Raw genomic sequence first — 25,226 nt, 5'->3', positions numbered from 1 at the left:
CTCTACTGTTTTTTAACTCATGAATTCCAGTTTCTTCCCTCTATATGGGCCTTCTCTCGGTCTTCTTTATTATTACCTCCTAAACCCTTTACATAAGGGCAAAGGAAACTTAAAAGATAAAGAAGAACATAATTGGCCATTTCTGTTGGTTTAGAAACCTCTTACTCTAAGCAGCTAATTTTTCTTTCAGCTCCATGAATACCTAAATCGTTAAAGTCAAATGGATGACTTTATAATAGTTGGTTATTTTTTATTTCAGGAGAAAAACACGGTTTTGGGAATTTTTTGTGTTTGTTTGTTTTGTTTTTGTTTTTTATTTAATGGCATGTCCCTGAAAGCATTTGTATCAGGCTCTTTAGATTCCAGGAAGGAGTATGAGTAAGCATTTTCAAGCCATTTTTTTGGTTTATATAGTTTAGTTTTTTTGAAATGAAGAGAATCCATTTCCATAGAAAATATCTTGGTATTTCAACTGGAATGAGAACCTCTGGTCTGGAGAGTCCACAGTTCCAATGTGATTTAAGATCAAATGTATTTACATGACAGCTGTTTGTATTTGTCTTACGGGAAAATTTCACAACTAAAGATTTAGAAAAAAAGGATCAGAAAGAAAATTATCTGTAATTCACTAAAAATGAAGAGAAATTAACTAATAAAAACTGTTGTTAAATCTCATTGAATCTAAAATGCCAAATACGAAATAAGCTGTCACTGACATATTCTGAGAATGTAGGGACTCTATTGCTATAAGCTGGCAAAAGAGATTATGAAACCCCACTATATCATTCTGATTATAACTTGAGATACTGTAAGCACAAAGAACTTCTAGGATTGGAACACTAGAGAAAGAGGAGCCTCCACACCACAGAAAGAACACTGCAGCCCCAACCTGTGGCATGCTCTGAAGAACTGTGTGTAAGTCCCAGCTGTGATCTTACTCCTCTCCAACAAATTGACAGCTCACCTTGTACACGAGGGAGCAGAGGGATGAAATAGGATAGGAACTACCTCTATCAGGAAGGTTGACAGGGAAAACACCTTAGCTAGTTCAATGCAGTAAAACAGCCCCAATTAAGCTTCATTTAACAAATATAATCTTTGGGATTACATTGTTTGGTTTCAGACTCTACTCCACCCTACTCTCTTGAATTGATTCCAGATTAATTGTTTAAGTCACTTTTTTTTTAACCTTCCTGTCAGGTCTGTTTTTTCCATCAGTACTAATATACCATTTATTATTTTTTTTTGAAGAAAAGAAGAAAGCCTTATAAAGATAGCCAAATAAGATGATATATATCATCTCTGCTAAAGTCCTGCTATGGAACTGAATTCCTCATATTTGAAATGTGTCCCATGAATGTAAAAGACATAAGCAGTCAGTCCTGATGGCTAAAAAAGGCGAATGAGGTAACAGTAACACTGATGGGCTGTTTGTCTCAAATGTCCCATAAATAGAAATGTGAAATTAATTTTTTTCAATCTACATTCTCTCTACTCAAGGAACAAACTCCTCAGTGGTGAGCTGAGGTAAGGCATTTAATAGGGAATGGTTGGAATTTGAGCTGTCATTTCTATGCTCATATTGGGAACTTCTTGCAGAAATAAAAAGTATACTTAAGTGCTTATTTCCAAAGTTTGCTGTACAACTCATGAACACAGGACCACACTTTTTTTTTGGTGGAGGGTGCTTTTCTTCTCCACTTTCTAACTGAGCCTATTGAAAAGATCTCCCTCTGCGGTATATATGCTGCAGGACAGTTGGGGAAGGACTTTACCCTAGGCCTGCTGTTGCAACAGCTGGTGGCTTTGGCATTTTCATATAAACATGTGAGTCGAAGAAGAATTTCTCCTTTCTAATTGGCCCCATTCCCCCCTTCCTGGGACATTCCACAATGCCACCAACAATGAAGTGCTCAGAAAGGAGGAATCATTTCTGTTTATGTGAAAATGGATCCGAACTCCACAAGTGAAGGGAAGAAGTAACACAAAGCTTCAAAGACCACAAAGAGAACTTATAATCAAATCTGGATGCTGTTTCTGAGATCTGGCAGTGCTCCTCCATATGCCATATGAATGCCAGGTGAGCTGGAGCCAACTGCCTTTCCTTCTAGCCTGGCCTATCTCATTCTCTGTGCAAACTTAGGCAAGCTGTTTGCTGAAGTCATGCCACAGGATTATCTGTGTCAAGCGTGAGTAACACCCTCGGTGACCACCCACTCTCAAACAGGAGCAAACCATTTCACTGTCAGGAGTGCTTCATATAAACTAAGCCTAAAGTTTATAAAAGTGATGATCAAAAAATGCCTTCAGGAGGCAGTAGAGCATCGCAATAAAAGGGCATGGATTTCTGAGTAACTCAGAAGTGAATGAAAATTCTAGCTCGTGACTTTCTACATATGTGACCTTCCTCAGGCTATTTATCTGAAGCTCAGTTTGCTCACCTGTGAAATGGGGATTCTAATGCCACACCCAGAGAGTCTATGTGCTGATTACATACTCCTGTATAAAGCACATCATTTATATTCAGGCTCACTAAGTGTTAGTGAGTGTTATCAGGTGTGCCCTACAACTAGCCTTATTGTGGCTTACACTATCAGGTGTAGCTCCACATACAGTATAATACAATGCATAAAATTGTTTTATGCTGGCCGGGAGGGGTGGCTCATGCCTGTAATCCCAGCACTTTGGGAGGCAGAGGTGGGAGGATCACCTGAGGTCAGGAGTTCAAGACCAGCCTGGCCAACATGGTGAAACCCCATCTCTACCAAAAAAAAATATAAAAATTAGCTGGGCATGATGGTGGGCACCTGTAATCCCAGCTACTCAGGAGGCTGAGGCAGAAGAATCACTTGAACCTGGGAGGGAGAGGTTGCAGTGAGTTGAGATCACGCCACTGCAATGCACTCCAGCGTGGGCAACTGAGTGAGACTCCATCTCAAAAAAAAAAAAAAAAAAAAAAAAAAAGAGTTGTTTTATGCTTCTTACCATCAAAGGTATTACTATAATTCAGCTTGGGGGAAAACATGTTTGGAGGCTTGAGGCAACCTGAATTATAGCAAATTAAATAGTTTTCTCTATTTTTCAATCTCTGCTCCTAAGAAATATGAAAACGTATGCATCCTTTTTAAAGAAAAATAATCTGTTGACACTAGGATTTTATCAGGAAGAAAAGTACCTTTCTGAGTCTTTATCTCACACAACTGATTTCTCCATTTCATGGCAGCCAAATCACCCCTACTGTTAAATACTTGTTTCCCTAATACACTTCAAGTTTCCCTTTTGGTGGTAAAAGCCTGTTTCTTCTCATTTGCCACATTAGGCAATTAATTGGGTATTTATAGGCAGCTATCATAAACCTCACTGTCACCGCCACTAGTCATACATCTTCAATTCCCCACATCTTGCTACTTAAAACCTACCCCTTAATCACCTCATCATCTTTGTCACATTTTTAAAGTTTCCTTCCACTTAATCAACTCCATTTTCTAAGCTAGAGTACGAACAATTGTGCAGAATTCTCCTCATGCAGCTTTACTGAGGCTCAATGAAGAGGAAATGTTTTCTTCTTAAGTGATTTCTTTAGATCCCAGGATAGTTTCTGCTTCTAGTGCAAGAGCATCACCGTGTGAGCTATTCCTGATCTGCACGCCAGTGTTACCTTAATCCACTTCCATTATTAATGCCTTTCCTTGTCAAATGAAGCTCTTCTGGTGGGGGCTGAGCCCACTAGGAGCGAAATCACCGGCCCCCTCTGGAGGTCTCTTACCACACAGGCTCCCCGGGGCGTGCTCCCGGCCCACCCTCTCCTGCCCAGTATTCATGGATATTCAGCTCTCGCAGAAGAACCCACTTTGACACTCCTTGGGAACACTGGACCCTTGAGCTAAAAAACGATAGAAAATCCTGACCCTCGGAGGACGGTCAGTTTTCTTATTTGGTTTCCTCTCCCTCTGTTAGCATAATCCAGCCAATTTCTCCATTAAATGACCATTACAACTGGTCTCATGTGGCTCCAAGGGACACATGTTCCTAGCGGGGTGACCCAAAAATCACTTTTCCACAGGATCTTAATAAGCGCTCTGGGGGGAAAAGGGCTCTGCTATCAAAGAACTTTGGGAAAGATGGTCTTCAGTATCTCCCTCTTAGAGAGGCAAACACATTTTAGACTATCAATGCTTCCAAGAAATGTCAAAGTAAAGAAAATTCACTGACCTTTGCTTAATGCAGGTTTCCCAAAGTTATTTGACAAAGGGGTCATTTTGTGGTAGCACAACTATTACTATTTCAGAAAACTAGGGTCCTTTAGGCAGGGAACATTTAGGAAATGCTGTGCTCTATCATGGGCCCCTCTCTAATTTCCCCTAAACAAGCTGTTACAGTGTTAGCTATGACCGCTGCATTATTTTCACCTGCATGAACTGTCTGACAATGATGATTTTGGAGGAGGCTTTCTCACGGCATGGTCTCCACTGACTTTATACACAAAATATTTACCCAAGAGCTCCTACTTGGAAAACAGACAAAGGGGCCAGTTTGGCCTTGCACACATCTGGCAGTTACAGTCCCAGGATCTCCAAGTCCTCACTGTGTCTTATTTGATTGGTCACTGTCATATGTCCCATTACACAGTGCTTCTTGACAGCCAGGACTTGGCACAGAGTAAACACTAGATAAACATTTGTTAAACAAAAGAATGATTTGTTTTAGTGTATTTCTTAGAGAAACATGAGTGATTGTTTCAAGGTTTAATGGTTGAAAAATTAGTCATGTAGCTAGTTTTATTTTTCCCCAAGACTACTTGTTACTGCAGATGAAGGTACGAGTTTACTAACTATCTATGCTGTGTTTCCACTTAATCCTTCTATGTGATGAGCACTGGACATTTATTATTATTTAATTATTATAAGTTGCAGTGAGTATTTGTTCTTCCTGTCACAGATAAGAAAGCTTCCACTGAAATACATGAGACAGGCTGTCAATTATCTCCAAGCATAAATTGCAAAACCAGGCTTTGAGCTCAGGTCTCGGTGACTAAGCCTACATGCTTTCCATTCTAGCCTATTTTGTATGCACACCACACATACATCCTACATGTACACATGAAAATATCAAAGAAGTTAATTAATATTTTTATGAATCATATTTTTATTGTAGCTGAAAATGTATATAGCATGAAATTTACCATTTTGACCATTTTTAAGTGTACACTTTAGTGGCACTAAGTACATTCACACTGTTGTGCAACTGTTATGCCATCCATCTCCAGAACTTTGTCATCTCCCCAAAGTGAAACTCTGTATTCTGTAAACACTAACTTGCCATACCCCTCTCCCTCTAGCCCCTGACAACCGCTATTCTATTTTCTGTGTCTATGACCTTGACTACTCTAGGAACCTTATATGGAATCACATAGTATTTGTCACTAATTTATTTTTAAACTTTTCTGGCCATAGTATCAACCACATGCTTGGGGAAGAAAAATCATCTTAACTCTATTATACCAACACAACATTGTTTGCAGTTTCATTAATGCTGCTCTAAGGAATCGGGCTCTAACTTTGAAATAATACCAGCCCCAGGTCAGCAAGAGGAAATTTGCCCACACAGCACCATGGCCACAGAGATCACTGGAAAGACAAAAATTCTGGGTGATTACAGGAAGCAGCTTAATATCTTGGCTCTTTTGATTATTGAAATCTGCATATGTATCCCAAACATGTCTCCTTTATTCCCCTTCCAAACAGCATCTCTGTTAATGTGTGAAAACAGTACAACTAGGGGGAAATGTAGTCCACATGTTTTGGTGCATTTACACTTATATGCTCTTGAGAATATCAAAATAGCCTAACAATACATTTTCCGATGGCTGCTGCTTCTTTTTTTTTTTTAATAGAAACACAATTACAGGCTTTGTAAAAAACAAAAACAACAACAACAAAAATCCATGTAATCCCAAAATAGGTAATCCCAAAATAGATAGGCTGAATCTAACTTTTAATTCTTAAAATGTAAATATTATTTAAATAAATGTCAACTGAGCTTCAAATTTAAAATATATCCAGCAGCCTTTAAATTAGAGACTGATGTAAGTAAGGTAAAAAAAAAAAACCGCAATAGTTGATTCAACTTCCTTTTTTGGCTCAATTTTAGGAGATAATAGTAAATAGAGAAAAGAGGATAGATAAAAGATACACCCAGAGCTGGGTTTGAATTGCAACACTAACATTGGTTGGTGTAACAACATTCAGTAAATCTCTATTTTCTTATCTGTAAAGTGGACATAGTAGTATGGCTTACTGAATTGTCCTGGCGAAGAAATAAATGGTATATAAAAAGTATTCATATATATACCATATATAGATAAGTATTAAGCAGATGTTTATTTACTTACATTCCCTCCTCTCAAATTTGAATGCTCCACAGCAATTATGCCATTAAAACCTATTCACAAAATATAGTTATGTGCAGCATAGTGAATTGCATTTTTCTGTTAAATTAAAAGGATGAAAAGACTAATCCCATTAGAACAAGAAAACAGGGCACTAGAAGCTGAAGTCAGTTGTTTAAGGTCACACATGAACTTGAAGGCCCAGCAACAAACAGAAAGCAGAATTAGTCTTCGTTGCAGATATTCTTTAAGTCTACGGAGGGTAGTTAGTGCTTCTCTGGCTTTTTGTGGCTGCAGCATCTTCTTGGTACTTTTATTTGACCACATCCCCACTTCAAATGCCCAAAATGTCCTGTTATTAATTTTTTTTCATTTTTCATTTGATTAAAATTTGGTTTTTGCTTAACTGTTTGAAAAGCTTATGGCTTCTTGAAATAACCTGGGATTTAGAGCTCTTAGGAACATTTCAAACAGACATAAGGGTTGTAAGTAGGTTAGACTATTTGGCAACCCACTCCAATAGGCACACAACCCCTTCTGACTTACACAATGTTCAGATAAAGGGCAAATTAGGGAAGCATTTCAAGGTCCCTCAGGCCCCCTTCCTATGTAGTGTTAGAACATATTACTCAAAGGAGGAACTCAGAGACACGCTGACTGTTAATGCCACACCCAGATAAAGATATGCCATGAAGATACGGTTTCATAAAAGCTGATACATACAGGACAAATAAGATTTGGTCTAGCTGAGGAGAGAAGCAATAAGACCCACAGACCTAGCTCAGTACCCCAAATCCTGAAGGTTTGGGGATATGAAAAATGGGATATGATACATTTCCTATTGATTATAGTAAGGTATCTGGAGGTTCTTCTTTAACCCCTTTACTACCATTTATCTCCACCAACATCTTATTAATATTAACATAACATTGTGTGCTTAGTCAAAATTAAACTACGATCCTTTTACATAAAAAGATGGCTTGCTCTATCTGGCTTAGTCAGATAAATATTTTATCTAAGTCTTCTTAATCAGAATACTTCTTGACATCTTAAAGACTGATATTAAAAAAAAAAAAATTCCATGAAATTCAGCCCCATTTATCTCTTCATGCACCAAGCAGTCCCTTCTTGGTAATGCTGAAGGAAAACAAAGCCACTCCTCTTTGAGAAAGGATTAAAATGACTCCCTGTCCAACCAGGAATAAACTGAGCAATAAAGCCAAGCAACTCACTCCTAGCTGAAGACACTTGGAGGCAAAGATAATGGCACTTCTTGATTCTTCAAGTTAACGCCATGACACTGAAGTCCAAACTGGAAGATAATTTTAAAACTTTTGTATTTAGCGATCGTAAGGTATTTGTTTTTACTTCTCTAATCAGTTTACATGTCTAATTAAATTTGATTAATTTAATTTATTCCCTAAAGGCTTATCATAAAGTCAGTACTTAAAGTTGATCCAGAAAGACTTCTTTGTGTACTCAATGAAGGTTGGCTGCAGCTAATACACCAGGAACGCAATCAAGAACTGATGAAAATTTCTGATACATCTTCTGACACAATAACAAAAATGGTATACCATCATTTAGCCTTTCACTCTTCCTGTGGCTTTTTATTTTTCTTTTGATTTCTATATTCAGGTTAACATTCAATGGTCCACTCGGATTATTTAAAACACACCTCTAATCTCAAGGATCATTCTGCACAGAAATACTGGAAAAAATCCCAAAGAATGTATAAGTCCAATTAAATATTCCCCCAGGAAAATTTTTGAGCATAACTATCACTTCCTAGTAGTGAAAACTTACTCTGCACTCCAGGAATTCATTGATAACTTAGGGTTGATTTGCAGTAAGAGTTTCTTGTCTGTTAGACACATTCACTTATCAGGAAACCCACTAGGGTCTAGGTTGATGAGGATATGTTGCAAAGGAACAACTGAGTTCTTGGCGGCTTTCCAAGTCCCAACTAACAGAAACAAGAATTCCCAGAGCATGAAAGCCCAGGTCTCACAAAATATTTCTTCCTCATGCCACAGATAAGCATAGTTGATGGAGATCCCTGAGTTGTATCAGCGACAGTAACTTGGCTCTTGGAGCTTCTCTGGTGCCTGATGGAAAGACATACCTGGGGATGTAATTCACGCCTCCTTTGTTTCCTCCCTGCTCTCCTACCAAGGAAAATTACTGTGCCATTCATTTCTCACAGAACAGTAACAATGTCTACTATCCCACCTTATTGTTTTGGGACTTCCAGAGAAGACCCCAGGCACTCAATGGCAAGTCACCTGAGAATACACTGATTGATTTCACTCTCAGTATCCTGCCATGGGTTAAGGATATAATAATGGTAAAAAATAATTGAGGACTTTGGGAAGTACCCTAGCTAGTCTATTTGAAAATTCACTTTCCTGCCAGCTTTCTCTCATTTTGTTGATAGACTATAGAAACTTCCTTTCATCTCTTTCCTCTTTTTGCAGCTTAACCTGGTCCCTAAAGGAGTATGCTCTTTCTAGAAGATAGATTATGCACTACGCACAACATGAAAACTTTACACACTTTTCCTGTTGTCATCTGAAGGGCCTTTCTACCTGGAAGGAATAACTTATCTCACCTTTCATTCTCACATTGGTTTTACACAGAATTCCTTATGAGCACCAACATACTTAAACTTTATGGAGAGATATATGCCGAAACTTTGGTTCCTCTTAATTTTTCTTTTTCCCCAGTGAGATTGTGACAGCTTTCCCCATTGCTGTTATCCATTATAGAAATTTAACTGCACTTTGAGGACATGTGATTTCAGAAACATGATCTAATTTTCTACCTAAAGGGAAGAAAAAAAGCTAAAAGTAACAGGGGAAGGCAAAGTCTTGTGTAGCATAGAAAAGGCAGAGTTGTAATGCATGGAAAATACAAGGCAGTTACTCCATTTAATGTATGGGCTTCAAACTGAAAACTAACTAAATAAGTAAAATAAACTGTTATCAGAGAGCTTCTGCAGGTAGCCAGTCCATTAATAAAAAATGCATACTGAATAATTGGATCATAAATCATGTTTTGGATTAGTAGTTTTCCATTGTAATCATCATCGAGAAAATGTTCTTAAGTTCCTAGTTGGCATAGAGGGTGCTGGTTAGACTTCAAATCATGACATTCTTGCCCTCCAGGAGCTTATGAAGGTATACTGTCTCAAACCCAGAGAAGTGTTTTAGATCATTACTTACAAAACATCTTGCAAAACATTCAGAAATACAATGTGTCCGATAATACACAGAGGAGTACGATAATACAGAGGAGTACATTCAACTTTATAAAAATTCACCTTAAAATCCAAACATCAATATTCTAACAATTTGATTGAAACTACACTAATGCATGGTGGTGACTACTGTCTCTGCATCCAACACCCACTAGTTAAAAATTGCTGCAAGTTCCAAATGTGAGTATTAAAATACTATGGAGAAAATATATTGAAGAACTTGGAGCTGCTTTCTGGAAAGCATAGATCAGGGGACCAGCAGGCAGAAGTAATTCAATTTCGAATCCTTTTGCATGTATAGAAGACTTCTTCTCCTTCACAGCTCAGACACACTCACCACTGACACACATCCCAGAAGTGCGACTAGAATCAAATGACTGCAATGCACATTTACAGGAAGTATCTGAAAAAGGTTATGGTGAGAAACTGCAGAGCTACACATCAAACTCTATTCCAAAGACATCCTTTGAAATTTGGCGCTCAGCACCAATGCTAACTTGGCACCTCCACAGTACATGTAAAGACAGCATGCTCCACTCTGGCTCAAAGGCCAAAGGCCAGTGCGATTGCAAGAAGATGCAAATGGTGAATGGCTTACAGGAAATTGGGCAACCTTTGGAATGTGATAACTTATGCAAGATCTTCCCACTAAAGTCACAAATAAGATGAAATTTATGTAATGGCCCATCTCCTGTTGCAGAAATGCTGTGGTGTAAACTTTAATGTGCTTTTTTAATTTCCGTAATTAACAAATAGAAATTTCTATGAATTTCACAGTGTAAAATTTAGGACACTGTAAGTTTTACAAAAGTTTTCAACAGAGATAGAAATTACTCCTAAAATCAATCCATGAGAACATCTGCTAAACCAGTGGTTTCTATCCAAGCTCCACTTCCAAATCCTACCTTTATTCCTCAGACAGTAGGAATCTCAGGGACCCCGGCATAGATATCTTTGAATTTTTTGGATTCATATTGAATGTGATTATTAGCTCTATTTTAGAACTTATTCATCTGGCCTCTGGCTCCCTCTTCAGGGTCCCTGTGAGCCTGCCCCCTCCCTATTTCTCCACCGGAGTGCTTTCTCTGCTCCTCCAAGGTGCCATGCACTCACATTGTTCATGTATCTGTTTGCATTTTTTTTACATTATATAATTTCATTGAAGAATCCTTGGCATCAATGATGCATCATAGGATCATTACATCTATTAAAAAGCTATTTGTTCAAATTTTCTCATAAAAACATGAAAACATTTTATTCTATGTACAATAATGTATACAAATGTAAATAGGTCATCAAAGAGACCTGAAGTAAAGAGGTATATTTACAGTAGCACATCACAGTAAATGGAAAACCACTCACAGATTCAACATTGATACTGCTTTTGTACTTGGCTACACACTGAAGGTGAAGCATACATTTCACTTTTCAGAGAAACTTTTCCTCAGCCCACACACTAGGTGAGGTCTCCCTGGTATGTGCACCCAGAGCCTTGAGCTGTTGCCCTTGATTCTCCAAGGAAGCATTCAACCTACTTTTCCATGTTCACTGTTCATGTGTTTCCCCTGGCAAAGCATAAGCTCCATGAGGGACTGGTCCTATTCAGCTTTCTCCCCCGAGCTTAGGTAGTGTACCGGACACAGTAAGTTTAGTTAGGTTAGTTGTGGGGGAAAGGGGAGGGAACGTTTGAGGTTTTAGCACTCAATATAGGTTATATTAATTAAGAGCAAATTAGTACATTGTGCCTACCATGCTGACACTTCTATCACTAAGCTAATGGTGACCTCAAACTAACAACCACTTCCCTCACTGAGGGCTCTTAGAACACCAGAATGTTGGAGTCTGGCAAAGAGACACATGATACCTGTTTTCACTTATACGCCCATTGATAGTTCATTTTTCTTTGTCTCTCTTCACTTTTAACTGTATAATAGGCTTTAAAGCTTAGATGAGCACGTACTTTAATGAATAATATACTAAATAAAGAACAATAGCATTAGCATAACTAAAACTCACACTTAGAGATAATTCATGGGCTTAACTAGTTTGCATGCTTTAACTAGATCATCTGCAAACACAAATTACATTTCTTTCCTAATTCTTTATTATAGTTTGAAGATGATAGAGAATTATATGAAAGGGAGTATTTGCAATAGATATAATAAAGGATATCATTTAGATGATACTACTTATTGTATTTTAATAATGGTAATGATTACAAAGATTGAAACAATGTACTAAATGGCTGAAATAATTATTTAAGTAGCCAAGAGGGATTTTTAAGAGGTAAATAATTTCCCATCCTTGTCCAAAGTATATTAAACTTGGGTTGACCAGTGCCTTTAACATATTAATCAATAAACTCGCATCTGAAGGAATGCTATGTGGATTTATACAACTCTAAAGAAGGCTCTATAAATATCACATGATTTACTGCTGTTTTTAAGCGACAAGTTTCTGGTAATGACTAAGATAGAAAGTGCTTCAGGCAAATTAGTGCGACATACAGAAAATTCAGTGATGGTTGCAAGAAGTTCATTAATAAGGCAGGAAATATAAATAAGTAGAATAATTTGGAATGGTAATAAGATGGTAATGCTAATAATGCTAATAACAATCCTAATAAGGATTGTTACTGTAAACGTGAAGATGTGGATATGCATGTGTAAATCTATAGAACTATGTCTAGCAAATTCAAAATGTGTCTCCACTAGTTAACCAGAAAACAGTGTAGCAAAAGTCACCTCTAACTGTAGCCTGTGTTTCTTGTTTTGGCAGACATATCACATGGAGACATTCTGAGGAAATCTGAGTTATGTCTATAGCATTTATGAGTTCTCCAATGGGGACATCCCCAACAAAGAAAGGCAGAACTATCATAGGTAAATAAAATCAAGGACAGGTAGAATCCACAGACAAACTGCAAATTTAATTACTGATAAATTCCCTTTGCATTTAATAACTCTTGTCCTGTCTGTGTGGCCTCTTATTGGGATACAATGGATTACGAGATACAATAGCCTCTTTTTATCTGACATCTATAAGCAGAATTGTCATTCCCCTCTCATGAGGAATTCAGATGTGCTGCACTCAAAAGACACTTAGATTCTAATTCCAAACATAAACTAGACTCATGCATTTCATCTCAAATCTGGGAATTCCTGTATTGATAACTCTATAGAAAGAATACAAGATAACAGGATAGACATACCAAAAAGATGACTAAGCCCTATAAACATTAAACAAAAATAGAATTTTCCAAAGGGAGATTAAAACAAAAAAAAAGGAGAAAAAAATTGCTGTGGATCTGAGAACTCTATTGTAGTCAAGTGAATTTTTTACTCCAATTATTTACTTCTCCCTGTGCCCATGCTCCTCACCATATAACACTGAAATTTCTCTCAGAAAGAGTCACATGTATTTCCCCACCCTTTTGGATACAGCCTAAAACTTGCTTTTGGCCAGGCACAGTGGCTGACATCTGTAATCCCAGCACTTTGGGAGGCTGAGGCAGGTGGATCATCTGAGGTCAGGAGTTTGAGACCAGCCTGGCCAACATGGTGAAATCCTGTCTCTACTAAAAATACAGAAATTAGCTTGGCATGGTGGTACATCCCTGTAATCCCAGCTACTCTAGAGGCTGAGGCAGCGGAATCGCTAGAACCTGGTAGGCGGAAGTTGCAGTGAGCTGATATTGTGCCACTTCACTCCAGCCTGGGTGACAGAGTGAGACTGTCTCAAAACAAATTCATTTAAAAAATAAAACTTGCTTGGACTAATGAAATGCAGGGGGCGGAGCAAGATGGCCGAATAGGAACAGCTCCAGTCTCCAACTCCCAGCGCGAGCGACACAGAAGACTGGTGATTTCTGCATTTTCAACTGAGGTACTGGGGTCATCTCACTAGGGAGTGCCGGACAATCGGTGCTGGTCAGCTGCTGCAGCCTGACCAGCGAGAGCTGAAGCAGGGCGAGGCATCGCCTCACCTGGAAGCCAAGGGGGAAGGGAATCCGTTTTCCTAGCCAGAGGAACTGAGACACACAACACCTGGAAAATCGGGTAACTCCCACCCCAATACTGCGCTTTAAGCAGACAGGCACACCAGGAGAATATATCCCACACCTGGCTGGGAGGGTCCCACGGCCACGGAGCCTCCCGCACTGCTAACACAGCAGTCTGCGGCGATCTATCCCCAAGGCAGCAGCGAGGCTGGGGGAGGGGCGCCCGCCATTGCTGAGGCTTAAGTAGGTAAACAAAGCCGCTGGGAAGCTCGAACTGGGTGGAGCTCACAGCAGCTCAAGGAAGCCTGCCTGTCTCTGTAGTCTCCACCTCTGGGGACAGCGCACAGCTGAAGACCAACAGGGGAAGCAGCGGGGGCCGGTGCAGACGCGAACGACTCTGTCCGACAGTTTTGGGGAGAGCCGTGGATCTCCCAACGCGGAGGTTGAGATCTGAGAACGGACAGACTGCCTGCTCAGGTGGGTCCCTGACCCCTGAGTAGCCTAGCTGGGAGACATCCCCCACTAGGGGCAGTCTGACACCCCACACCTCACAGGGTGGAGGACACCCCTGAGAGGAAACTTCCAAAGGAAGAATCAGACAGGTACACTCGCTGTTCAGCAATATTCTATCTTCGGCAACCTCTGCTGCTGATACCCAGGCAAACAGGGTCTGGAGTGGACCTCAAGCAATCTCCAACAGACCAACAGAGAGTCCTTCTGACTGTCAGAAGGAAAACTATCAAACAGGAAGGACACCTATACCAAAACCCCATCAGTACGTCACCATCATCAATGACCAGAGACAGATAAAACCACAAAGATGGGGAAGAAGCAGGGCAGAAAAGCTGGAAATTCAAAAAATAAGAGCGCATCTCCCCCTGCAAAGGAGCGCAGCCCATCGCCAGCAACGGATCAAAGCTGGTCAGAGAATGACTTTGACGAGATGAGAGAAGAAGGCTTCAGTCCATCAAACTTATCAGAGCTAAAGGAGGAATTACGTATCCAGTGCAAAGAAACTAAAAATCTTGAAAAAAGAGTGGAAGAATTGACAGCTGGACTAATTAATGCAGAGAAGATCATAAACGAAATGACAGAGATGAAAACCATGACACGAAAACTACGTGACAAATGCACAAGCTTCAGTAACCGACTCGATCAACTGGAAGAAAGAGTATCAGCGATTGAGGATCAAATGAATGAAATGAAGCGAGAAGAGAAACCAAAAGAAAAAAGAAGAAAAAGAAATGAACAAAGTCTCCAAGAAGTATGGGATTATGTAAAAAGACCAAATCTACGTCTGATTGGGGTGCCTGAAAGTGAGGGGGAAAATGGAACCAAGTTGGAAAACACTCTTCAGGATATCATCCAGGAGAACTTCCCCAACCTAGTAGGGCAGGCCAACATTCAAATTCAGGAAATACAGAGAACGCCACAAAGATACTCCTCCAGAAGAGCAACTCCAAGACACACAATTGCCAGATTCACCAAAGTTGAAATGAAGGAAAAAATCTTAAGGGCAGCCAGAGAGAAAGGTCGGGTTACCCACAAAGGGAAGCCCATCAGACTAACAGCAGATCTCTCGGCAGAAACTCTACAAGCCAGAAGAGAGTGGGGGCCAATATTCAACGTTCTTAAAGAAAAGAATTTTCAACCCATAATTTCATATCCAGCCAAACTAAGTTTCATAAGTGAAGGAGAAATAAAATCCTTTACAGATAAGCAAATGCTTAGAGATTTTGTCACCACCAGGCCTGCCTTACAAGAGACCCTGAAGGAAGCCCTAAACATGGAAAGGAACAACCGGTACCAGCCATTGCAAAAACATGCCAAAATGTAAAGACCATCGAGGCTAGCAAGAAACTGCATCAACTAATGAGCAAAATAACCAGTTAATATCACAATAGCAGGATCAAGTTCACACATAACAATATTAACCTTAAATGTAAATGGACTAAATGCTCCAATTAAAAGACACAGACTGGCAAACTGGATAAAGAGTCAAGACCCATCAGTCTGCTGTATCCAGGAGACCCATCTCACATGCAGAGACATACATAGGCTCAAAATAAAGGGATGGAGGAAGATCTACCAAGCAAATGGAGAACAAAAAAAAGCAGGGGTTGCAATCCTAGTCTCTGATAAAACAGACTTTAAACCATCAAAGATCAAAACAGACAAAGAAGGCCATTACATAATGGTAAAGGGATCAATTCAACAGGAAGAGCTAACTATCCTAAATATATATGCACCCAATACAGGAGCACCCAGATTCATAAAGCAAGTCCTTAGAGACTTACAAAGAGACATAGACTCCCATACAATAATAATGGGAGACTTCAACACTCCACTGTCAACATTAGACAGATCAACGAGACAGAAAGTTAACAAGGATATCCAGGAATTGAACTCATCTCTGCACCAAGCAGACCTAATAGACATCTATAGAACTCTCCACCCCAAATCAACAGAATATACATTCTTCTCAGCACCACATCGCACTTATTCCAAAATTGACCACATAATTGGAAGTAAAGCACTCCTCAGCAAATGTAAAAGAACAGAAATTATAACAAACTGTCTCTCAGACCACAGTGCAATCAAACTAGAACTCAGGACTAAGAAACGCAATCAAAACCGCTCAACTACATGGAAACTGAACAACCTGCTCCTGAATGACTACTGGGTACATAACGAAATGAAAGCAGAAATAAAGATGTTCTTTGAAACCAATGAGAACAAAGATACAACATACCAGAATCTCTGGGACACATTTAAAGCAGTGTGTAGAGGGAAATTTATAGCACTAAATGCCCACAAGAGAAAGCAGGAAAGATCTAAAATTGACACTCTAACATCACAATTAAAAGAACTAGAGAGGCAAGAGCAAACACATTCAAAAGCTAGCAGAAGGCAAGAAATAACTAAGATCAGAGAAGAACTGAAGGAGATAGAGACACAAAACACCCTCCAAAAAATCAATGAATCCAGGAGTTGGTTTTTTGAAAAGATCAACAAAATTGACAGACTGCTAGCAAGACTAATAAAGAAGAAAAGAGAGAGCAATCAAATAGACGCAATAAAAAATGATAAAGGGGATATCACCACCGACCCCACAGAAATACAAGCTACCATCAGAGAATACTATAAACGCCTTTACGCAAATCAACTAGAAAATCTAGAAGAAATGGATAATTTCCTGGACACTTACACTCTCCCAAGACTAAACCAGGAAGAAGTTGAATCCCTGAATAGACCAATAGCAGGCTATGAAATTGAGGCAACAATTAATAGCCTACCCACCAAAAAAAGTCCAGGACCAGATGGATTCACAGCTGAATTCTACCAGAGGTACAAGGAGGAGCTGGTACCATTCCTTCTGAAACTATTCCAATCAATAGAAAAGGAGGGAATCCTCCCTAACTCATTTTATGAGGCCAACATCATCCTGATACCAAAGCCTGGCAGAGACACAACAAAAAAAGAGAATTTTAGACCAATATCCCTGATGAACATCGATGCAAAAATTCTCAATAAAATACTGGCAAACCGGATTCAGCAGCACATCAAAAAGCTTATCCACCATGATCAAGTGGGCTTCATCCCTGGGATGCAAGGCTGGTTCAACATTCGCAAATCAATAAACGTAATCCAGCATATAAACAGAACCAAAGACAAGAACCACATGATTATCTCAATAGATGCAGAAAAGGCTTTTGACAAAATTCAACAGCCCTTCATGCTAAAATCGCTCAATAAATTCGGTATTGATGGAACGTACCTCAAAATAATAAGAGCTATTTATGACAAACCCACAGCTAATATCATTCTGAATGGGCAAAAACTGGAAAAATTCCCTTTGAAAACTGGTACAAGACAGGGATGCCCTCTCTCACCACTCCTATTCAACATAGTCTTGGAAGTTCTGGCTAGGGCAATCAGGCAAGAGAAAGAAATAAAGGGTATCCAGTTAGGAAAAGAAGAAGTCAAATTGTCCCTGTTTGCAGATGACATGATTGTATATTTAGAAAACCCCATTGTCTCAGCCCCAAATCTCCTTAAGCTGATAAGCAACTTCAGCAAAGTCTCAGGATACAAAATTAATGTGCAAAAATCACAAGCATTCTTATACACCAGTAACAGACAAGCAGAGAGCCAAATCAGGAATGAACTTCCATTCACAATTGCTTCAAAGAGAATAAAATACCTAGGAATCCAGCTTACAAGGGATGTAAAGGACCTCTTCAAGGAGAACTACAAACCACTGCTCAGTGAAATCAAAGAGGACACAAACAAATGGAAGAACATACCATGCTCATGGATAGGAAGAATCAATATCGTGAAAATGGCCATACTGCCTAAGGTTATTTATAGATTCAATGCCATCCCCATCAAGCTACCAATGAGTTTCTTCACAGAATTGGAAAAAACTGCTTTAAAGTTCATATGGAACCAAAAAAGAGCCCGCATTGCCAAGACAATCCTAAGTCAAAAGGACAAAGCTGGAGGCGTCACGCTACCTGACTTCAAACTATACTACAAGGCTACAGCAACCAAAACAGCATGGTACTGGTACCAAAACAGAGATATAGACCAATGGAACAGAACAGAGTCCTCAGAAATAATACCACACATCTACAACCATCTGATCTTTGACAAACCTGAGAGAAACAAGAAATGGGGAAAGGATTCCCTATTTAATAAATGGTGCTGGGAAAATTGGCTAGCCATAAGTAGAAAGCTGAAACTGGATCCTTTCCTTACCCCTTATACGAAGATTAATTCAAGATGGATTAGAGACTTAAATGTTAGACCTAATACCATAAAAACCCTAGAAGAAAATCTAGGTAGTACCATTCAGGACATAGGCATGGGCAAGGACTTCATGTCTAAAACACCAAAAGCAACGGCAGCAAAAGCCAATATTGACAAATGGGATCTAATTAAACTAAAGAGCTTTTGCACAGCAAAAGAAACTACCATCAGAGTGAACAGGCAACCTACAGAATGGGAGAAAATTTTTGCAACCTACTCATCTGACAAAGGGCTAATATCCAGAATCTACAAAGAACTCAAACAAATATACAGGAAAAATACAAACAACCCCATCAAAAAGTGGGGAAAGGATATGAACAGACATTTCTCAAAAGAAGACACTCATACAGCCAACAGACACATGAAAAAATGCTCATCATCACTCGCCATCAGAGAAATGCAAATCAAAACCACAATGAGATACCATCTCACACCAGTTAGAATGGCAATCATTAAGAAGTCAGGAAACAACAGTTGTTGGAGAGGATGTGGAGAAATAGGAACACCTTTACACTGTTGGTGGGACTGTAAACTAGTTCAACCATTATGGAAAACAGTATGGCAATTCCTCAAGGATCTAGAACTAGATGTACCATATGACCCAGCCATCCCACTACTGGGTATATACCCAAAGGATTATAAATTAGTCTACTACAAAGACACATGCACACGTATGTTTATTGCGGCACTATTCACAATAGCAAAGACTTGGAATCAACCCAAATGTCCATCTGTGACAGACTGGATTAAGAAAATGTGGCACATATACACCATGGAATACTATGCAGCCATAAAAAAGGATGAGTTTGCGTCCTTTGTAGGGACATGGATGCAGCTGGAAACCATCATTCTTAGCAAACTATCACAAGAAGAGAATACCAAACACCGCATGTTCTCACTCATAGGTGGGAACTGAACAATGAGATCACTTGGACTCGGGAAGGGGAACATCACACACTGGGGCCTATCATGGGGAGGGGGGAGGAGGGAGGGATTGCACTGGGGAGTTATACATGATATAAATGATGAATTGATGGGTGCTGACGAGTTGATGGGTGCAGCACACCAACATGGCATAAGTATACATATGTAACAAACCTGCACGTTATGCACATGTACCCTAGAACTTAAAGTATAATAAAAAAAAAAAAAAAAAAAAAAAAAAAGAAATGCAGGCAGAAGGGTTTGCCAGCTGTATACCAACATCTTATGTAGCACTGTAGTTTCTGCTTGCCCAAGTGTTCTGCAGCTGTGACCATCAGAAGAGTAGGAGAGACACATGGATTGGAAATGACTCCAAGCACAGGCAGAAGCTAAACCTGGCCAGACCTGGAACTAGAAGCAAAGCTACCCGGCTGAGTCCAACCTATATGAAACTTCCGAGTTAATCTAAATGCGTGGGATAAACAAATGCTTATGTTTGAAAACCATTAACAGCTTGAGGTTATTTCTTATACAGCATTCTTGTTACAATGGCTACCTGATACATTTATAAATTAAAGTGGGCAAAAGAAATATTCTTCCCTTCTAGTAATCTGTAAAGAATATTTCCTTCCTCCTGAGATTTAGCTTTCATTTATTTACAATGAAAGTCAGCAAATTCATGCCTGACTGAAAGAGTGTTACCTCCAATGAGTTCATTCTAGGTTGACCACTGACTTTTTTCCTCATTATCATGCTGATAATCATATTTGACTTTCAAATGCTTACCCTTTCTCTAATGTGTTGGGGATACCAACCCCTGTATGACCTCATCTGTAAACTTGTGGGGTTAAGTGATCACTGGTTCTTCAGGGCCCAGACTTCCAAGGAGAGATGTGTGGAAGATCACAGCATGGTGGGCAGAGGAGGAAAGCTAAACAATAGGAGTGCTAACCTATCAATCAGCATAACTCTGCTTCCATCTGTGTTAGCTATGGTTCTTCATGTGGAAAATCAGTTTTACTATTTAAATATCAAAAACTACTAGACCAGATGTTTTCTAAAGTCTTCTAATACACAAAGCCCTATGATTACATTTTTTATTTTGACCACTGCCTTCTCTTTATTTCTATTCCCATGACCCTAATTTAAGACACTATCACCTAAACTCCTGTATCACTTCCTAACCTGACACCTGCTTTAAGCTGTAAATTGCGTCATTTTATTCCCCTACTTAAAATGAGAGAAAATCCAACTTTAACGGGGCCCCTAGGCTCTCCCTATCGCTCCAGTTCCCCACCTTTCATCCTGGCTTAGAACACACCCCACTCTTCATCACCTTGGGGTTTTCTCCCATGCTGTTCCCTCTGCTGGAAATGCTCGTCCTCTATTCTTTGTGCCCTTCAGTGTCATGTTATAAGTCGGCCTCTCACACAGACTTTCTTGGATCACCTAAACTACAGAAGGCCCCACCTGACCCCATCATTCTCTATGACAGCACATTCTTCTTTCTTTCTTTGCACTTATGACTTACAGTTATGGAAACAGTTGTTGGTTGTTACATTATTCAACTTCCTATTAAGTATCAGCTCCAGGTGGACTGGGCTGAAGTTGTCTGGTTTACCTTTGTATTTTTAGGACCCAAAGCAGTACCTGGCACATAGTATACATGCAATAATATAGATGAGTGCATTAACTATTGAACTTCTTAGCTTTTGTCAACATTTTTTTCTACCACTTTTCTACATCACATAACATTTCCCTAGAACATGTGATCTCAGTCTTTCATTTGCTTATACCTGCTCTCTTAGTTACCTTCCTTAAACCATGCATAATGTTCCTTATGTTCTTGAACAGTAGAATTTTCTCTTCAGCTTTCTTTATTCATCATACTTCCCTTTTCTTACTCTTTTCATGTGCGAGTGGTCACTATCTGGTAGGTTATGGGAGATTATTATAAAGCTGATCCCAAATCTTAGAATTAGATTCTATTTAGGAAAAAATTAACAAGAATAGTCCTTCAATAAATGAGACCAGATACCTATAGAAGTAAATACTCTATGCCACCTGACTGAGGTGACTGAGGAGTTTGGCAAATACCTAAATTTCAAGTAAGATGAGCAGGAAATGGTTTTAGGAAAAAACAATAACAAAAAGTATATTCTAGCTAATTTCATTGACCTCCGTCAGAAGAAAAGAAAAAAATAAAATAAGTGCTTGGTTTGTGTATAGCCTAGAAAATATGGACACAATGAACAAATAATGTGGAACTCCATTGCTGGAATATGGATTTTCCAGCAATGCCTGGGATAGAGAAACAACATATCTGATAAAGGTAATATTATGATTATCAGAGAAATGAAGGCTGTGGGAGGGAAATGTATTGGTCACAAGCTCTCACTATTGTTTAAATGCACCACCTAAGAGGATGCTTTGAGAGTAGGCATGAGGCTACTGGCTGCTGAAATGAGAGCTCCCTCTGCAAGTGAAGAAGCTGGCATTTCAGCTTAGGCAGCGGTCTCTGGTGAGTTGGTTTAGTATGAGTCAACTTACAAAAATTCAATCTATTCTGGGTGTACTGAAAACACTTAGTTTCTTGATCTGTAAAGCCAAGATCCATACCTTAAATCACAGTTCTGAAAGAAAAAGGCCGAGCCCGGGCAGTCAGTAGCCTTCCCTGGACTCCAATTATATCTTGCCTGGCTTTCTTTCCAATTCTCATATGAACCACACTCTATTTCTTATTATTGGCCATACCTATTACTATCAACCTGTTGATAATTACATGACGTACTTTCGTGAGCACGTGATTACACAAAAGGAAATTAAGAAATGCGAGTGTTTTTTTTTTGTCATTGTGGCAATCTGACACTCCTTAGAACTAAGACACAATGCCGTAGTCTCATCATACATTTCTGTGAGTGCAGTCCTAGCATTCCCCTTTTACTCAAAGTTATAAATTTGGATAATGTCTTGGAAAGTTGTTTGGGAGCTCATAAGCTACCTGTAGTAAACAGCATATGGGACAATTAATAAAGAAAGGTGTCGGAGAAAATACCAAAACTTTTCAGACCTGGGACGGAAATCTTCCCCACAGTTGGATGCTCCATCTCCATAATAAGGCCATTGTGTAATACCTGAAAAGGCAAAAACAGAGAGAAAAATAACTTACAAAATAAAACTATCTTCAATTACAAGGCATGGATAGTCATCTATTCAGTCAACATCAAAGAAAGATATGGCAAAACACAGAGATGTTTAAAATTTTCATTTGATAGTAACTATTTGACATAAAAATGTTTCATCTTATAATACACCAAATGAAGCCAAAAAAGACTAGAGGATTCATGGACTAGAAAACATTTCAATAAGACCTTCCCACTCTTAAAATTTTTATTTGCCCCTAAATATAGCAGATGATTTCCTCTCTTTCATCTATGGATGCTCCCCTAATATTAAAGCTCAGCCCTTTCCTGCATAACCTTATGGCAGGACTCGGCCAAGGTCAAGAAATAGCACCTCAAACAGAGCAGCACACTGGGGTGGTACACATGCCCCTGGAAATCTGTGCAGCAGAAGGTATGGGGAGTCAGTCCGTTTGAAGAATAAATCATAGTATCCAGAAGGCTCGGTGACTGCTGGAGGTGGAAAGATTCAAGGCTGCTGTGACAAGCAAATGAGCAGCAGACAGCAAATCCAGAGGAGACCCAGGTCAGAGGCGTGCACAGGGAAGCTGAACCAGGAATGTTTTCAATGGTAGTCAAGACCTTAAGCAAAAGACTAGAGTTCAGAAACAGGATTCCAGGATACTGGAGTAAAAAAGCCAGAGACTTCATCCCAGAGGGCTGATTAGGTTCTCATGCAACGGTGAGGCAGGAAATTTAAAAAATAATAATAAAATAAAATAAATTTTTCCATATTAAATTAATTTATTTCAAAGACAATAATAAGTACATTTTTATAAATTTTTATTCTCTATAATAACTTCAAATATTCTATTTTATCTAAAAAATACAATAAAATCATTAAAAACCTAAACAAACCTAAAACTACAATTATCTAAACACCATAATAAAAATTATAAAATAAACCAATACAAAACTCTTTAAAACAAAACCTAAATAATAAACATCTAAATTACTTAACAAGAATCATATACAATCCTAAATTATAAACCTATTTTAATTTAATTAACTATCTTTATCCTGCCTCTATATCCCTACTTTCACACACTATAAACTTACTTCAAACTAACCCACCCCCTTTTATAAAATATATATAAAAATCAAATGCTATCTTTATTCTAAACCCAATCTTTAAACACTAAATCTACTAAATCTAAATACACTCAATAATAAAAAATACCTTCCTTTATATACCCCAGAATCTCTCTCTAATCCTCCTAATCCCACAACAATGGGACCTAGACAGGTATCTAATGTCCCATCAAGAACATAAGGTAGCCTTGGCTTGGGATTAAGATCTAAGGCCAGTTACTAGTGCAGGGACATTCTACCAGTGCCTGACAAGAGAAATATACTTGATGCTGAATCACTTGACTGCTGAAATGAAGCAACTTAAATCCCTGGCAAATGAAGGCTGGAATGTTTCCCGGGGGTAGGCAAAAAGACAAAATCTGCAGTGCCCTCCAACTCTAAGTGGTGGATGAGCGGAGGGCATGGAACCAAATTCTGGAACATAAGTGTTGAATTATTAGAGGCAAAATGTTCTGTGATACACAAATAGAAATGCTACTTTTTTTTTCTTTTTTTAAAACAACAACAACAACAACAACAAACAATTGGAGGCTACCTGGTTATACCGTCTCAAAGAATCCAACATCTATTACTGGAACCTCAGTAAGACATTTATGGGTATCTTACCTATAAATTGTGTTTCACCTGCACTATCATCTTACATTTATGGGTATCTTACCTATAAATTGTGTTTCACCTGTATTATCTACCAAGCAGAGAACCTCTCTCTTCCTGTCCTGTACGTGCATCTAAAGGACAGAAGTATTTCAGTGGCACAGTAATCTTACAGACCACAATTTCATGCCAGCATCCGAAAGAGTGGCGGTTACAATGGTTCTACAGCATTTTGAGCTTCAGGTAAAAGTAAGATTTGCCTATCTACCTTCTTACCATAATCTATTCACAGAGTAAAAGAGCATGGAATAAAGAAACTAATAAAATGTTTTCTCACTTTGCTAAACTCAGAGAAAGAGCTTAAATTTCTTGGGTTTTATTCATTTCTAGTGAGTTTTTGGTCACATCACAAAATAAATCATCAATAAGACAACTTCATGGGTGACTTTTTAAGTGTAGAACTACAGTTTTGCTATGGCTAAATATTCTGGCTGCGCCTGGTTCCTTTCGGAATGGTTACCACTTTTTGGGTGATGCTCTTTAAGCAACGATGTCAACCTCCCTCATTGAGGATGATAACACATCACACAGAGATTCTTTCTTTTGGGATCACCGGGTTTGTACTCAAGAGCTGGCCAGATAAAATTCTCGCCAGTGTTAGAATTGTGCTATAATTTAATTCTGGTGTGGCTCGTTCTCAGCACCCGCCCAGCACAGCTTCCTCCTATGTGGGGGTGGGGGCTAAATGCCAACGGGAGGTGCTAAATCTCAGTTCTACTGAGGACAGGAACAAAAATACCGAGCTAAATTTCACTCAAAACAATTATCTGCACACTGAATCATTCTTCTCTCCTCGTATCTCTGTTGCCCTCCTGACTACCTCTTTGTAATAACACTGCAGTGCTACTCACGAAAGACAAAAGTGAGTGTTCTTAGCTAAATATAACTTAACTGATAGTGTTGAAATTAATTAAC

General features: G+C 39.0%; 1 protein-coding gene across 2 annotated transcripts in view; it reads right to left on the bottom strand.

Annotated features, from left to right (window-relative positions):
* Positions 1–25,226, bottom strand: part of SUGCT (succinyl-CoA:glutarate-CoA transferase) — a 737,208-nt gene that overhangs the window by 96,391 nt on the left and 615,591 nt on the right. For both annotated transcript variants that reach the window (XM_010364257.1, XM_010364259.1), the window contains one exon: positions 22,454–22,517. In XM_010364257.1, coding sequence (XP_010362559.1) covers positions 22,454–22,517 — 64 coding nt within the window. The remainder of the gene's footprint in view (positions 1–22,453; positions 22,518–25,226) is intronic.

The sequence above is a fragment of the Rhinopithecus roxellana genome, chromosome 6 (genome assembly GCF_007565055.1).
Source record: "Rhinopithecus roxellana isolate Shanxi Qingling chromosome 6, ASM756505v1, whole genome shotgun sequence".
NCBI classification, from domain to species: domain Eukaryota; kingdom Metazoa; phylum Chordata; class Mammalia; order Primates; family Cercopithecidae; genus Rhinopithecus; species Rhinopithecus roxellana.
This window is presented reverse-complemented; position numbering and strand designations above follow the sequence as displayed.